This window comes from Nymphaea colorata, chromosome 11, assembly GCF_008831285.2.
Source record: "Nymphaea colorata isolate Beijing-Zhang1983 chromosome 11, ASM883128v2, whole genome shotgun sequence".
In the NCBI taxonomy this organism is placed as follows: Eukaryota; Viridiplantae; Streptophyta; class Magnoliopsida; order Nymphaeales; family Nymphaeaceae; genus Nymphaea; species Nymphaea colorata.
In genome coordinates this window covers 1,027,065-1,041,176 of record NC_045148.1, presented here as the reverse complement: position 1 = coordinate 1,041,176, position 14,112 = coordinate 1,027,065, and the positions used below count along the sequence as shown (strand labels likewise).

General features: G+C 40.4%; 2 protein-coding genes across 5 annotated transcripts; one reads left to right on the top strand and one right to left on the bottom strand.

Annotated features, from left to right (window-relative positions):
* Nucleotides 1–418: 418 nt before the first annotated feature.
* Nucleotides 419–4,382, bottom strand: LOC116263834 (pentatricopeptide repeat-containing protein At1g08070, chloroplastic-like). Of its 4 annotated transcripts, XM_050080400.1 has the most exons (4): nt 2,193–4,382; nt 1,953–2,056; nt 1,125–1,227; nt 419–898 (listed from the first exon to the last, which is right to left on the bottom strand). In XM_050080400.1, the coding sequence occupies exon 1, from the start codon at nt 4,284–4,286 to the stop codon at nt 2,427–2,429; it is 1,860 nt and encodes a 619-aa protein (XP_049936357.1). In that variant the 5' UTR covers nt 4,287–4,382; the 3' UTR covers nt 419–898; nt 1,125–1,227; nt 1,953–2,056; nt 2,193–2,426. The 4 variants fall into 4 exon arrangements, with proteins under 4 accessions (XP_049936357.1, XP_049936356.1, XP_031499487.1 ...); XM_050080399.1 differs by having other exon boundaries at nt 419–1,227; nt 1,948–2,056; XM_031643627.2 differs by having other exon boundaries at nt 420–1,227.
* A 4,610-nt stretch (nt 4,383–8,992) lies between these two features.
* On the top strand, nt 8,993–13,501 carry LOC116265036 (uncharacterized). The gene is made up of 4 exons (XM_031645556.2): nt 8,993–10,964; nt 11,615–12,016; nt 12,454–12,662; nt 12,927–13,501. The coding sequence occupies exons 1-4, from the start codon at nt 10,559–10,561 to the stop codon at nt 13,170–13,172; spliced, it is 1,263 nt and encodes a 420-aa protein (XP_031501416.1). The 5' UTR covers nt 8,993–10,558; the 3' UTR covers nt 13,173–13,501.
* The last annotated feature ends 611 nt before the right edge of the window (nt 13,502–14,112 follow it).

Sequence of the window (14,112 nt, the reverse complement as noted above, 5' to 3'; positions counted from 1 at the left end):
AGTTATGTTTAATGTGTTTCTTATTTCCAAATTATATATGTAATATTGTTTTTTTTTTTTTCAGAATATGTGATTGAAACGGGAAAACGGTTTACTGAATCAGTTTTCGATCTTTATAGCTTAGCATTGAAACAGGGAAAATTAAAGAATCCAACATAAGTTCTGTGCTTTGTTTCTAGAGCATGATAGAGGAACAAAAGGAAAGGATTAAGTTCATTTATTTGAAGCGCCACTAGTTTGCATTTTTTTTTTCTCTGCTCACTAGGTTCGAGTGACCGCGCCCAGTTCTTATGCTCATTTTTTATTAGTTGTTCTGGGACTTTTCTAGTCTCTGCCACGAAATACCACTCTATTTTACATCTAACGATGGACATAGTCCATCTCCTATACCATATTGTAGAAGATGATAAATAGCGCGTACATTTCATTTTTATAGATGTTAGAGCTCGGACTGGAAAGTGTTTGCGTCCTGATACAAAACGTTTTCCTGATTTTCAACATTACAGTTTATCAAGTATTTCTGCAGTAACAAGTCTTTGATATTCTATACAGTATGCCATATTCTTTAGCTTTCTCATACACTAAGATCTCCTGGGATTTTCTCAAGAGAATGATCCACACCTGATAACAAGTAAACCTTCCGCAAGAAAGCCTCGATCACGAGGGCTTTGATCACAGCAACGAGGGAAGAGGTTTACTCATACAAGAGCTGGTAGCGTTCCTTCACTGCAAATCTGCTGGACTCTAGTCTCTGAATAAGTGATCCAAGTAGAAATATAGCATCCCATCCCACAAGGTTGGAGCTATATGTACTCTCTAGCAAGAAAGAGACACCAAAGGTTTCACCAACCGAAGGCCAGCTAACCTACGGTTCTGAAGGGGGGTTTTTCCCTTTCACCTATCCAAAAAAAGAATTTTCAGCACAGTCTACCAAATTGTGGAGACCTAGAAGGAGATAAGCATTCAATTTCTTTCAACTTTTCCAACGCTTTTGGCTCATTTGGGTAAGGCAAAGCAATAACTTCTTCGGCATCATATCTTTGGCACTTTCCGGACGTGCTCTCTCTCTCTCTCTCTCTGTTGAACACATACTAATTCCAACCTGCTGTAAGACCTTGCATTACCTGTGCACTTTGTTGACACCATTGCAATAAATGCAACCTCAAGCACCTGGTTTGTAGTTCGACTACTCCAATCCTGTGTCTGTTGATGATCCTAAAGCAAGAGCTGCATGAATTAAAGAATACACCTCCAATAAGCAAGAAGGGAATGAGAAAGCAGCATGAAGCCAACATGCACGCCCATGTAACAGTCTGAAGAGAAATTTCATAGGGTTTTCTCCTCTTAATTGAAGTCCCATACGTGCTTTAAAGATCCATGAGTGGAAGACCTTGACACTAGAAAAGCCGAACAGCAGTTGGCATCAGCGCAATTAAGATCACATTAGATTCTTTTTGCTTCCACCATATTGAAGAACCATCAGCAGACATGACAAGCATAGGAAAAATGAAAGTTTTTCTTAGGCTTTTACCATCAAAATACCCCCATAGGACATAGGTGCTTTAAAGATCCATGAGTGGAAGACCTTGACACTAGAAAAGCCGAACAGCAATTGGCATCGGCACAACTAAGATCACATTAGATTCTTTTCGCTTCCACCATATTGAAGAACCATCAGCAGACACGACAAGTACAGGGAAAATGAAAGTTTTTCTTAGGCTTTTACCCTCAAACTACCCCCACTTTGTCCAATTTACGTGCATAAGCATGAAGATTTTTGTGATAACTTTTTTGCAATAGTTGCTAGACCAAATTACCTTCCAATGTCAAACTACTAATTACTTTTTTAATGACAACTGAAAGGATGATCTTTACCTACTAATTATCCATTATCCATGAGCAAAGGATCAGCATGTGGACACACCAAGTTTTTATTAGGAACCTTACTTTACCTTTGAAGAACTCTAGTGGCGACTTCCCTTTGACTAGAAGCCATGGCGTTTGCTGCTTCAACAGTGTACATGAGTTGGCGTGATACAGCCTATGCAAATGGAGCCTGCACATGTAATTGTTTTAGCTGAAGTCAGTTATCTTACCCAAGAAATGTCCAGACTGCCTTGGGCTAGGTTAGCTTCTTCAAGCTAGAAACCACAAAGCATCGTACTCCCATTATGCAAGAACAAAGCACATACTTGCAAAACAGTGTAATTGATTTCATGAAACAAGAGATTCTTTAGGAGCGTCAGCTTCACCTCCTAGTTGCTATTATATGCCATACATTCCTCGGCTTCTTGTCGACCCGAAATAATGAGCTTTAAAGCTTGAATATCTCAGGGTTCTCTTAGATGCATTGTACCTAACCTCTTCGCTTGATGCTTTGTGGGAGACACATGGGGTCCGAACGCATATTAATATTATAACACGATTCATCTAGAAAGAGACATATATTCATTGCTCTCTTCGATGGCAAGGCCCAGGCATTCGAGGGCACAATAAATTTCATCCGATTGAGGGTGCGATGTGTCACCAACCAAAAACTTATGAACAACGTTTTCTACCTCTATCCAACTATAAGCTGGATTCTTCTGTACTCCTTTCTCCTTCATCAAGGCCCTCAACCTCACTGCATCATCCCACCTGCCAGCATTTGCATATATGTTTGACAGGAGTACATAATTCCCCGAGTTGTTGGGTTCCAATATCATCAGCTCCTTGGCCGCAAACTCAGCCAACTTTACATCGTTGCAGATCCTGCAAGCACTCAGCAGTGTACCCCATATAACAGCATTAGGCTTTAGAACCATCTTTCTTATGAACGCATAAGCATCTCTCACCAGCCCAGCCCGGCAGAAGAGATCAACGATGCAAGCACAATGCTCAATTTGAGGAATGATCCCAAAATCAGTTTCCATGAAGTCATAAATTCGACAGCCCATCTCAACTAGACCTGCATGCACACAAGCAGTTAGCAACCCAACAAAGGTTACATCGTTGGGCTCAATTGCTAATTCTCGCATCTGTCCAAATAGCTCGACCACATCGCTGAAAAGCCCATGCATGGCAAGTCCTCCAATCATGGCATTCCAAGATACAACATCTCGATGAGTAATTTTATCAAACATTTGCCTAGCTTTTACAATCTTTCCAGTTTTCGCATACATGTCCACTAATGCAGATCCAACAAACACACTGGAGCTCATATCTTCACTCTCTAAGTAAGTCCCCAACTCGTCACCAACGTCTGCAGATCCAGAGCGAGCACATGCAGAGAGCACACTAACAAGTGTAACCTCGTTGGGCTTTACTTTCTCTTCCTTCATTTGATCAAATAGCATGATAGCTTCATCAAACTGCCCATTCTGTGTGTATCCAGCAATCATGGTAGTCCAAAAAACAGCATCCCTCTCAGAAGTTGCATCAAATATTTTGCGCGCTTCACCTACCGACCCACATTTCACATACATCTCCATGACCGCAGTTGACAAAATCATGCTCATCTTGAATCCAATGTCGTCAATGAAATTCTTAATCCTCTGACCCCTTTCCAGATCTCCAAGCTTAGCAGCAATAGACAATGCCGTCACCAAAGTGACTTCACTTGGCTCCACTCCTTCAACACACATGCGCTCGAACATTTCCATTCCCTCCATGTGCTTCCCATTATGCATATATCCAGATATCATCGCATTCCAAGTCACCACATTCCTCTCCCGCATTTCATCAAACACTCGACGAGCATCCTCCATTCTTCCATTCTTCGAGAACCCAGATATCAATGCGTTGTAAGAGACCACGTCCTTCCACAATATCTCATTGAAAGCGCACTCAGCGGAATCCATATCCCTTAGCTTCCCGTAGAAATCGACTAATCCCGTTCGGACGACCACGTTCGAGCCGAAACCCATTCTAACTATCAACGCATGTATCTGCTTTCCTGCATGCACTTCCGGAATCGCCGCACACGCCTTCAAAACAGGCGAAAACGAGAATGAATTGAGCAGGTGGTCCTTACGGTGGATCGACACGAAGCACCTCACTGCTTTCTCCTTCAATCCCGACCATGAAAGACCAGAAAGCAGCGAGTTGGACACGAACACATTTGGCTGACGAATTTCGTCGAATACTTGCTGCGCATATTCCAGCAGGCCCATATCGACCATCTTCAACACCATAGCTCCCCCGAAATTTTCCTGCACGCCGGACGCGACCAAGAAAGAGTGCACCTGCTTCACCTGTCTGAGGTTAGTGCACGTGCGCAGCCGGTAAACGAGCAGACGCGGCTCCATCGCGGCACGTGCCGGCCGCACATGCCTGTAAAGAATGATCCACCTGGGGGGAAGACGAAGGCGCCACGGCGCCGTAAATTCAGATAAGATTAAAGGGTGTTTTCGACTTTGAGGACAACTTGAACCTGAAGCCAGATTTCAAGTCTTCAACGGGTTGGGTTCGAATCCTCAGACTTGAAACTCTGAGATCACCGCGGACGGTTTTGAAGTCCAAACCCCCCATCAAATCTCAAATCCATGTCTTTTTATACTGGATCGTGGATTTGAGATCCACGTTAGGATGGATATGAAATTCACAGTTTGATAATTCAGTCATCGTGGATTTCAAACCTCTCAGATCTGAAATCTTTAAGACATCAAACGCAACCTAAGAGTTCGGATCTTAACTGAATCTGGTTCAGCTAAACCATGCTCCCTTGCGCCGTATTGATCAATTTGGATCCGAGGTAAGCTTCGATGCATGTGAACTTGAAAACTGTAGATCTCGAATTAGAGTCCTTCTCCATAGTACCCGATCTTAAGAAAGTTTCATCCCCCGTATAAAATTTTTAGAAATATTTAAAGGGTTTATAAGTAGTAACTAAATGATTAGCTGCCACGGTGAGTAAACACTGAATATGTATCTATAATGAATTTAGTGATAATTTGTGGGTCTTTAAGAGATGAATTTTTAAATTTTATCCATTTGGCATTTATTATGCACACTACCGCATTTTCGGGGTGAGCGAGAGGATCATCCAATCGCCCAAAGCGATGCCCGAAGGTCTCCCTATTTTCCTTGCCTTCGGGGTCCTCAGCTGCGTCAGTGATAGAACGGTGCACCCTTCAACTTGGATGTCACGCTCTACCACCTTAAGACACATGATCATAGCGTCAATGAAAATCGAACTAAAGACCTTCCTCATAGAGGCCTCTAACCCGAGGAACAAATGAAGAAATAAAATATATCGGCTGTCAGATGGCTAAATACTTAAAAATTCATGGCTAACATTACCATAAACTATCATTGAAAACACTATAAATTATCTTTATACAATAAACAATTGATGGTGTTTCCATTGCACGGTGTTTTAGTGATAATTTTCAAATATTCTGTCATTTGACAACATTATATATATATATATGACATGGATTTCTCCGACCATCAAATGCTCACGTTATAGGACATGAATTTTTTCAACTATCCAAAAGATCTAGACATGCGTGAAAGGAAATAAGCTTTTATTTACCTTGTGAAACTAAAAGAGTGTATCCGGTTGCGTTGTATCAAAGACAAAATGACTTAATCTAGCATAAAACAGATAGACATCCTTCTTTTAAGATGGACTTGAGTATCCTACTTTGAGTTGAAATGCAATTGGTTTGATCCCAACAGATCTCAATAATTTAGATCCTTTGGATCTCCAACCCTGTCATAGACTGGACTTACCATTAGGGAGCTGTGGTCAATTGGACTTGATTGATTTGGATCGCATTCCTATAAAAAGTTTAAAAACCCAAAGATTAGATATTTTCCAGTCTCATGATTGAGATCCACTTAGTCAATTCCCTCTCCCTGAAGAAACCCCTACTTTTACCAAATATTCTTACTCTTACCTCTCCCACTTCTTTTGATAAACATTTAATGTATCAATGAAAGTGAGAATATCTGGTAAAAGAAGGAGTTTCTTAAGGGAGAGGGGATTGACTAAGTGGATCTCAATTACGAGACTAATAAATATCAAATCCTTGGGTTTAAAATTTTTCTAGGGATGAGATCCAAATCAATCAAGTGCGACCACAAATTTGTGAGGATGAGTTTTGAACTGCACCATGCACCTCAAATAATGGTAGTCTCCAACCCAAGGGGTTCATCACGAGAAGCAATTATCACATTTATGAAGTACAGGGAGTTTCTAAGATTTGCATTTTCTTCGTCGCTGACTATTATGTTTCTACATGCTTTGGGAAGAACTTAGATCTCTCGGATCTTAGGCCCTGTTTGATGCACATGATTTTTCCTGTGCATTGGATGAAATTCGTACGGTTGAGGGAAATTTACCCCGGTGAGCGGTGTGTGCATCAAACATCGATTTTTCACCCGAAAAATGTGTACGGCGAGGGTAAAATTAACCTGCAAAAAAATCCGACCTCCTAACGGCGGACTTTTTACCGCGGGGAAGTTCACCCGCAATGCTGTCTCTCCTTTCTCGCTCTCTCGTTCCTCTATGCCGATCATCGCTGCAGCTATTGAGCTCCACCACCACATTCCGGCCATGAAAAGAACCACCACCGAATCTCTAGGAACCACCATCACAAAGTAGTCTCTCTCTCTCTCTCTCTTTTGGGCAACCGAACAATCTCCGCCCCTTCTCTTTCCCATCAGCAAGCTCTCCAATTCCCTTCTCCCTCCCTCCCTTCCTCTTCCTCCCACCGATTTTAGATTTCAACTTCATCGTGTGGTGATGGCATCTTTGCTCCTTATTTTAGCGTGAGGAAGGAGGCAGGATATTCAAAAAAATTTACCATGTTAAATTCTTTCCTACCATCAAACGGAGTCTCAGATTTGAGGCTACATAAAATGGTGTATTTTGAAGGATCATGATCATAATAACATAAATTTAAATCCATGTTACATGTTAAAAATCATAAATTAAGGGTAATATGAAAGGAGATCTGACCTTAAATCCATGGATCTAAGATCCTAGGATCTTAGAACACCATGTTCGGTGAAACAAACAAAATCTCTTAACTCAATATCCAGTGATGTTTATATATATATATATATATATATATATATATATATATATATATATATATATATATATATATATATATATATATATATATATATTGAAATTTATAATAAATAAAAACTAAGAGATGGAACGTGGTTTTCGGAGAGCAGATTTGGTGCCAATTCGAAGGCAGACTGATTCCGGATTTAATGGCAGAGAGATTATTTATTCATGGACGCATTTACTCCCACGTTCTGATCTTGGGTCCGTACTGAAAATGAGTTGTTAGATGCTTATCAGATGTCCGGTCGAATCAAACACATAAAATAAAATGGCTAACTAGTTTAATATAAAAACATTGATTCTAATATACAACTTGAAAGAAAATGTAAAGAAGCGAATACTTAAAGGGGTCTTAACCCAATTTTTGGATGTGAAAATTCGTTTTCCTCCCAAATTTCAAGCTTATTTAGATGAAACGGCACATGAGATTTTCTAAAATTCGTTTTTAGCAAAAGCTGCTTTTTCTTTTTTTAAATGGAGGGAATAACTTGGCACCCTTGGTTATGGTTATTTATAAAAAATGTGCTTTGATGCGATTATCCAAAAACGCAAAACAAGTTATCTCAAACTGACTAAAAACCCCATTTTTAACTAAATTTCATGAAACCAATTTAATATGTATGCTAATTTTTATCTGTCTAGTGATTCTCTATTCCTTATTCTATAGGTACTCTATTATCCGCTCAAGGATGTTTCATCAATAAATAAATAAATAAATAAATAAATTATATATATATATATATATACGTGCGCGCACACACATACAATCTTGCCGGATGTGAACAGCTAAAGCTTAAAAATTTGTCAAAAGCAGTCACTATACTAACATTAGTAGTTGGACAACTGCCTGCATCCATTAACATTGACTTTATATATACATATTAACAAAAGCATTTGTTGAAATTATCACATAAATCGGATACGGATGTTAACGTAGAGCTAGTTGAGGCAAATAATCTTATTAAATTAAATCATCGTTTTGCCTTTAAAATGCTGTTTAATGGAGTAATCTGCTTATGCCCAAGTTATAGCATACTCAAATTGTAAAATTTGGAAGGTTTACGACAACAATAATACTTCGTAAGTAGGGGTCATGGGCTCTTCTTAGATTTTTTAAAAATAAAAAATTACATGTAAATTTTTAAAATTTTAGCTTAGCTCATGTAAGAAAATTTAAAAAATTTTATTTTAGCTCATGTTAAAATTTTAAAACAAAAGTTCAGTCACTACCACGAGTAAACTGGTTTAAAGATTGAAGCAGATCTGGTTTAAAGATTGAAGCAGATTCATGAAACTATAAAACTAACTTTCTATGAATCTAAAACTAACTTTTTATGAATCTAACTAACAATTATTTATAACAGATTCATCAAACACGAAGGTAACATGACGTATCTACTGCCAAAAGATCCTTCATGTATTATTTACAAACCAAGAAAGATTGAACTTGATCAATCAATGCACATGCCAAGTAAGAGGAGGGAACAAAGCGGTCAGAGTTCAGAGCCGGACTCATCCTCTGACTTACCTTCTTGAATTTGGTCTCATATGTTTCCCAACCCGAGATGGATCGAGAACGGATTTGTTCAGGGTGTCCATCCCTACGTCGGTGAAAAGAAAGGCACTATATTTGGATCGGATTCTGTGTACCGCATCCGGCTGGGACCCGGAGAATCCGATGCTTATTAATGAAAATTTTAGATACGCATATAATTTTGCAGTGAATTCTGCATCATCATTTAAGTTACTGTTAATTTCAAAAAACCCTCGAAAGCTCGAGCTTTGCCCCAGATCAGTGGGTGGTATTAAGAATTTTCAGAAAATGTTTTGTGGATTATGGAAATAGTTTAAAAGTAATGAGGGGTTAGACGGTAATATTTTCTAAAAGAGGACATTTTCCCTCCCACCCTCCCGAACGGCCTCCACTGTCTCTGTGCGTCTCTCTCTGCACCACAGTGAGTCTCTCTGATCCCTCTCTCTCTAGGGCTCCGTGCAGCCGAGGGAGGTGAAGGGAGGAAAGTGAAGGCTACTCTTCCTCTTTCTCGAAATCCCCGTTTTGCCCCTCCGTAGGCTCCAACTGGTCCTAGAATTCCATGCCGACTCTGCCACAAAAATGGCACAGGAGTGGAGGTTAGAGGTGGAGGGAAACGCTTTGTTTTCTCTCTCTCTTTTAATCTCTGTGTCTCTCAGGCACTCTTCCACCGCCAACTTTTCTTCCTCCCACATTTTGTTCATTAAGGGTTTTTATCCTTCTCGACTTGCTTATACTCGACAGCTCTAGACGCTTGACGTTGCATCTCTGAATGCCTTTCCTTCTTCTTGGAGTTTCTCGGCTTTTCAGGGGGTTTTTTGGTGGAGCAGGAGGTTTAGGGTTTTCCAAGTTGGTTGCTCCCAGTTTTCGATTTTTTTTTTCCTCTGTCCTGAACTCCTTTCATGGTTTCCTGTTCATCTTTTCACTTTGATCTGTTGTTGTAGATCTGGGGAGTAGTTGTTTGGTCGTTTAGGCGGGGCTTTTGGCGATAGGGAATGTGGGTGAGGTTGTAGTTGGTGAGACTCCCTGGGGTTTTGATTTTTCGCATGTTTTTGGGAGAGACTGCTTTTATATTATTTTCTTTTTGATACGCAAGCTCGGGGTAGACCCCGTTGGATTCGAATCCCAGGCCCTTAAGTTCTAGCTACTGCCCTTCTATACCCGCCGGAGATTCTATCTTTTATAGGATCGCTTTTTCTCCCACTTTTTTTTTTTCTTTCCTTTTTTCCGGGTGATCTTTTGGTGTGTGGAAACAACGGCTGGGAAAAGCGAGGGAAATTAGAGGGTTTTAGGTTTGGAAGGGGTTGATCTATGTGTATACAGTCCCTTTCGAGGTTTCTTTCTCTTCCATGGTCTTTATGAGTCAGTAAACCCTTGAGACTTTGAGGGTGTTTCTTGCTCTGCATAGATCTGCTCTGTTGGAGGGTTTGCGAGGGTTTTAGTTCAAGGTTGCCTTCCCACATTGATGATCTGCATTTCATTGAGAATGTTGTCTCTTTCCTGTATTCCCATTGTCAATACAGAAGAATGGTGTTGGTGATCTGCTGCAAAAGGATGGTTTTTATCTAAAGGAGGTGAAGGCCAAGGTGAGGAGAAGAGCTTAAGGTTGGTGGTGCTGGAGCATCTCTCAGGTTCTTAAAAGGGTCATTTTGAAGCTCTTAGACATGTCGATCGGTTGCCTAGGGGATGATGGTTTGTAGCTTTTGCGCTGATACTTTCTCAAACGAATGAACCAGTCAGTTAGGTCGATTCTCATGTGCATGATTTCATAGAGTTCGATATCAAAGTCTATGTTAGAAATTATCTTTAGAACATCCCAAGTAGTTCAATTACTTAGTTTAGTTTCAGTCCCCATCCCCCTTCTCTGTAAGCCTGGAACTTTGTCGCTAAAAATTTGTAGAGGATCCGACCTGAAGTTGCTGAGAGTTTAGTAAAAGAAGTGGGACCTCGTAGGCGTAAATATGAATTTCTTTAATGGGAAACTCTTTAAGAAGGGTCATAAGAAAACTGAGGGAAAAGATCCAGAACTGAATCAGGTACCAAGCGAAGTCAACATTATAAAGGAGGAATCGCAACCTGCACCAGTTATAAATGACAATGATAATTCTGGAGACATGGAGGACGACGACGATGATTTCATAACTGGTGAAGTGAAGAGGCGTTTGAAAGAACTAAGGAAGAACAGTTTCATGGTAGAGATACCCGAGGAGGATGGGTACATGGAGGAGGAATCGAGCTCCAGTGAGTGGAGAGATTCCGAGGCTGAGGATAGCAGTTCATGTTCCGCGTTCGAAAACGTGTACGACAAGTATAGCGAGAAGATGCTGTTCTTTGATAAGGTTACTGCTGAGCAGATGCCTGACGCAGGTATCCGTTGCAGATTACTCTTTGATCGCATTTTCGTTTGCTGTGTTGATTCATGACACAAAGTGATACCTGATCAGCCAAAGAGAAAATGAAATCTTTTTCTTGTGAATGCAGCACATCTTACATTGTTCTTTTGAAAGTAGCGTCTCTATGTAGCTTGCAACTTGGTTTTTTCTCGGATAGTTGATAGAACTCTCTTCGATTTGATTTTTGAATATTTCCAGTTTGGTATTTGCCTGCAATATATGATAATGGTTTATAATGATTGCATATTATGATTGTCATGTATTTAAGGTTACTTATTTGTTGATGTTTTTTAATGGCTAAGCGTGTCGATAGTACCTTGTAACATATAGTTTTGGGTCTCGATATTTTTTTCTCTCAACCAAATTTCTTCTTGTGAAAGTTTGTAAATATGGATTTCCAGCAATTGGTTATTTCCTTTTGAAACTTCTGAATTACTAGAAAAAACTGTTCTTTTCTAAACTCCTCAGGGAAAAAACTTTAGTGACCTATCGCCAAGAACAGGATTGGCCATTAACATCGTTAGAGTCGTGTTCAAGCATCATAGGATGGACGAGTCTGTCATTCTGTTCTTTATTGCCTTTTTTAATTTTCAATGTCATAACCTTCCCCTTTTTTTCTTTCAGGGTCGCCCTTGCCTGCCAAAAGAACTCCAACGTCTACAACAAAGAAGTTGGCATCAACTCTTCGGCGTTTGTCACTGAAGAAGCAGGGATTTCATGATGATGCTGAACAGCTGCAAGCGCCGCATGATCCATATCAAGAGCTTGAAACTGCATATGTGGCTCAAGTTTGCTTGACTTGGGAAGCTCTTCACTGCCTATACAAACAGGCCAGAGAGAAGATTATATCAACTGAATGCCAACTTCATCCATGTTATGCCCGTGTTGCTGAGCACTTTCAGCAATTTCAAGTTCTGCTACAGAGGTTCATTGAGAATGAGCCTTTTGAACCCGGTAATAGACCGGAGATTTATGCCCGGGCTAGAGTTTCCATGCCAAAGTTGCTTCAGGTCCCGAGCTTTCAAGGTGATTGCCGTTGCCGAGTACATCGTTCCTTCTATTTATGCCGTGTGAGGGAATTTTATGAGCTAGGTGCTGCGATCTTACATATGCAACCGCAAAGTTACTGTGTATTTTAATGAAATGTAACCTGATCCTGGAATATTGTCCTTTTCTTCGTTTCCATACGTTTGACAAGAATGGTGTGTTGCTTATTTATGTTATTTTATTGGTGTTCCTTCTCTCTTTAGAATGTTTAGAAGCCAGAACAACTACTATTTTGGTGACGTTATTTTAGATGTTACTAGGGGTTCATTTTATTTTTGATTTCTGTGTCTTTCATATATGCAGCCTAAATTTTAGGTTTCATAATTCTTCGACGAGATAATGAGGCTTTATTGCATTTGCAGTGTTTCGATTTTTTCTATTTCATGGTAAACTGATCGCCCCTTGTATGTGTGAAGGTGCTGACCAGAAAGAAACTAGTGAAGAGTCGGACTCGGATTCATCCGCCTCTTTCTCTGACCTCCTTCGGTTAATTCAAGATTCTATTCTGATCTTCCGCCAGTTTCTCAAGGCAGATAAGAAAAAACCAGCTAGCTTTCTGAATGTTTTTGGAGGCCATAGCCAGGCTTCCGGTCCACTTCATCAGATTAAAACTGATCTTGACAAGGTGCTCCTTAAATTCTCTTTTCTTTCACATATTCTATTCTAGCCTTTACATTTCTCGGGTACACAATTCATGACAAGAACAATTGGCATGAGGCTGCCTATTATGGCAGTCGTACAAGCAATCCCAGTCACATCAGCACTGTTCTATGTTATGTAGCAAAAGAATTTGTTTCCCTGCTTGAGTTTTTTTTTTCCATTATTATTAACGGAATCCTCAATTGATGAGTGGTGGAACTTCTAATGTTTTTGCCTATAATGGATCCAGAAAAAGATGAAACTGAAGGAGCTATTCAAGAAAAAGAAAGGGTGGAAAAGGAAATCCTGGCCAGAGTCACCTGAAGAAATAGAACTTTTGCTTGGTCTCATTGATATGAGGATAGTGTCTAGGGTGCTGAGGATGGGGAGGATTAACGAAGAGCAGTTGCACTGGTGTGCAGAGAAGATCGGGAAGCTGGATTTTCCAGGAGGCAGCTTACAGAGGAATGCCTCTCCTATTCTCTTTCCATGTTGATTCCAGCTACTAGAATGGGCTTTTTCCTGGTCTCTGGTGGCAGATTTAGCTCGACGTCTGTATTGGTGGCTAAGTATAAAGTTGGGTACTTGGGTTTAATGACTGTATTGCGAACAGTTACGTGTATTGAACCTGGTGGTTGGATTATTCTAAACTACCTTGCTCAAATCATCTCTTAGGAAGGTGCTAATTTGGATCAGAATAGAGCTGTATTTACCTATATTCTGTAATTTATGAATCTCACTGCCTACCCTGTCTAGCTGATTCGCACTGTGGTCAGCAAAAAACAAAAAGCTGAATACTGGTCACTAGTAATGTTTTTCTTATCAGGCCAGTTGATAGAATCTCTCTCTCTCTTTCTCACACACACATTTTTAGGGACGCCAGCCTTCTCTTCTATCTGCTGCCTGCTGCTAAAGAGCGATGTTACCTTGGCCTTTGGCATTGGTCGCTTTCATGGTTCCTTTCATCCTTTTCTATACTCTCTGTTTTGTGTGTGTGTTTATCTTGGGGGGGTGTGATGTTATGCCCGAGAAGCTAAAGCCTATTTTCTACCTCCTGCCCCTTGAGGTTGAGGGCCTGCTTGGCCTACTTTGGGACGTAGGCTTTGGTGCAGTGCCCACCGTTTGCAGTTGACTCGACTAGCTTTTTTCCCGTTGACGTATCATTTTATCTTGGTGATAGCTCATCACCGTAAATGCATTTTATCGGTGCTCTCTTTCTCTCTCACACGTGAGCAGACATGTACATGTGTTCATTATACTGCTGCTCCAGTCTGTCATTCTAATTTTTGCCTCCAGCAATGTGTTCCACAACGAGGCATCCGTGTTACATGGGCAGCATCTGCAGTAAGTGGATTCGGGCTGCAAATTCCTAATGTTTAATCCTACAATGGAAACCCATATTCTTCTGTTACGTACTCCAGGCTTTTACCAACCGG

What these genes read in the sequence shown, in the direction of transcription:
- LOC116263834 (XM_050080399.1), bottom strand. Translation starts at nt 4,286, where the DNA reads ATGGAGCCGCGTCTGCTCGTTTACCGGCTGCGCACGTGCACTAACCTC.
- LOC116265036 (XM_031645556.2), top strand. Translation starts at nt 10,559, where the DNA reads ATGAATTTCTTTAATGGGAAACTCTTTAAGAAGGGTCATAAGAAAACT. An exon ending in TGAGCAGATGCCTGACGCAG is followed by an intron (nt 10,965 to 11,614) that starts GTATCCGTTGCA and finishes TTTTTCTTTCAG; the next exon opens with GGTCGCCCTTGCCTGCCAAA. An exon ending in TCAGGTCCCGAGCTTTCAAG is followed by an intron (nt 12,017 to 12,453) that starts GTGATTGCCGTT and finishes GTATGTGTGAAG; the next exon opens with GTGCTGACCAGAAAGAAACT.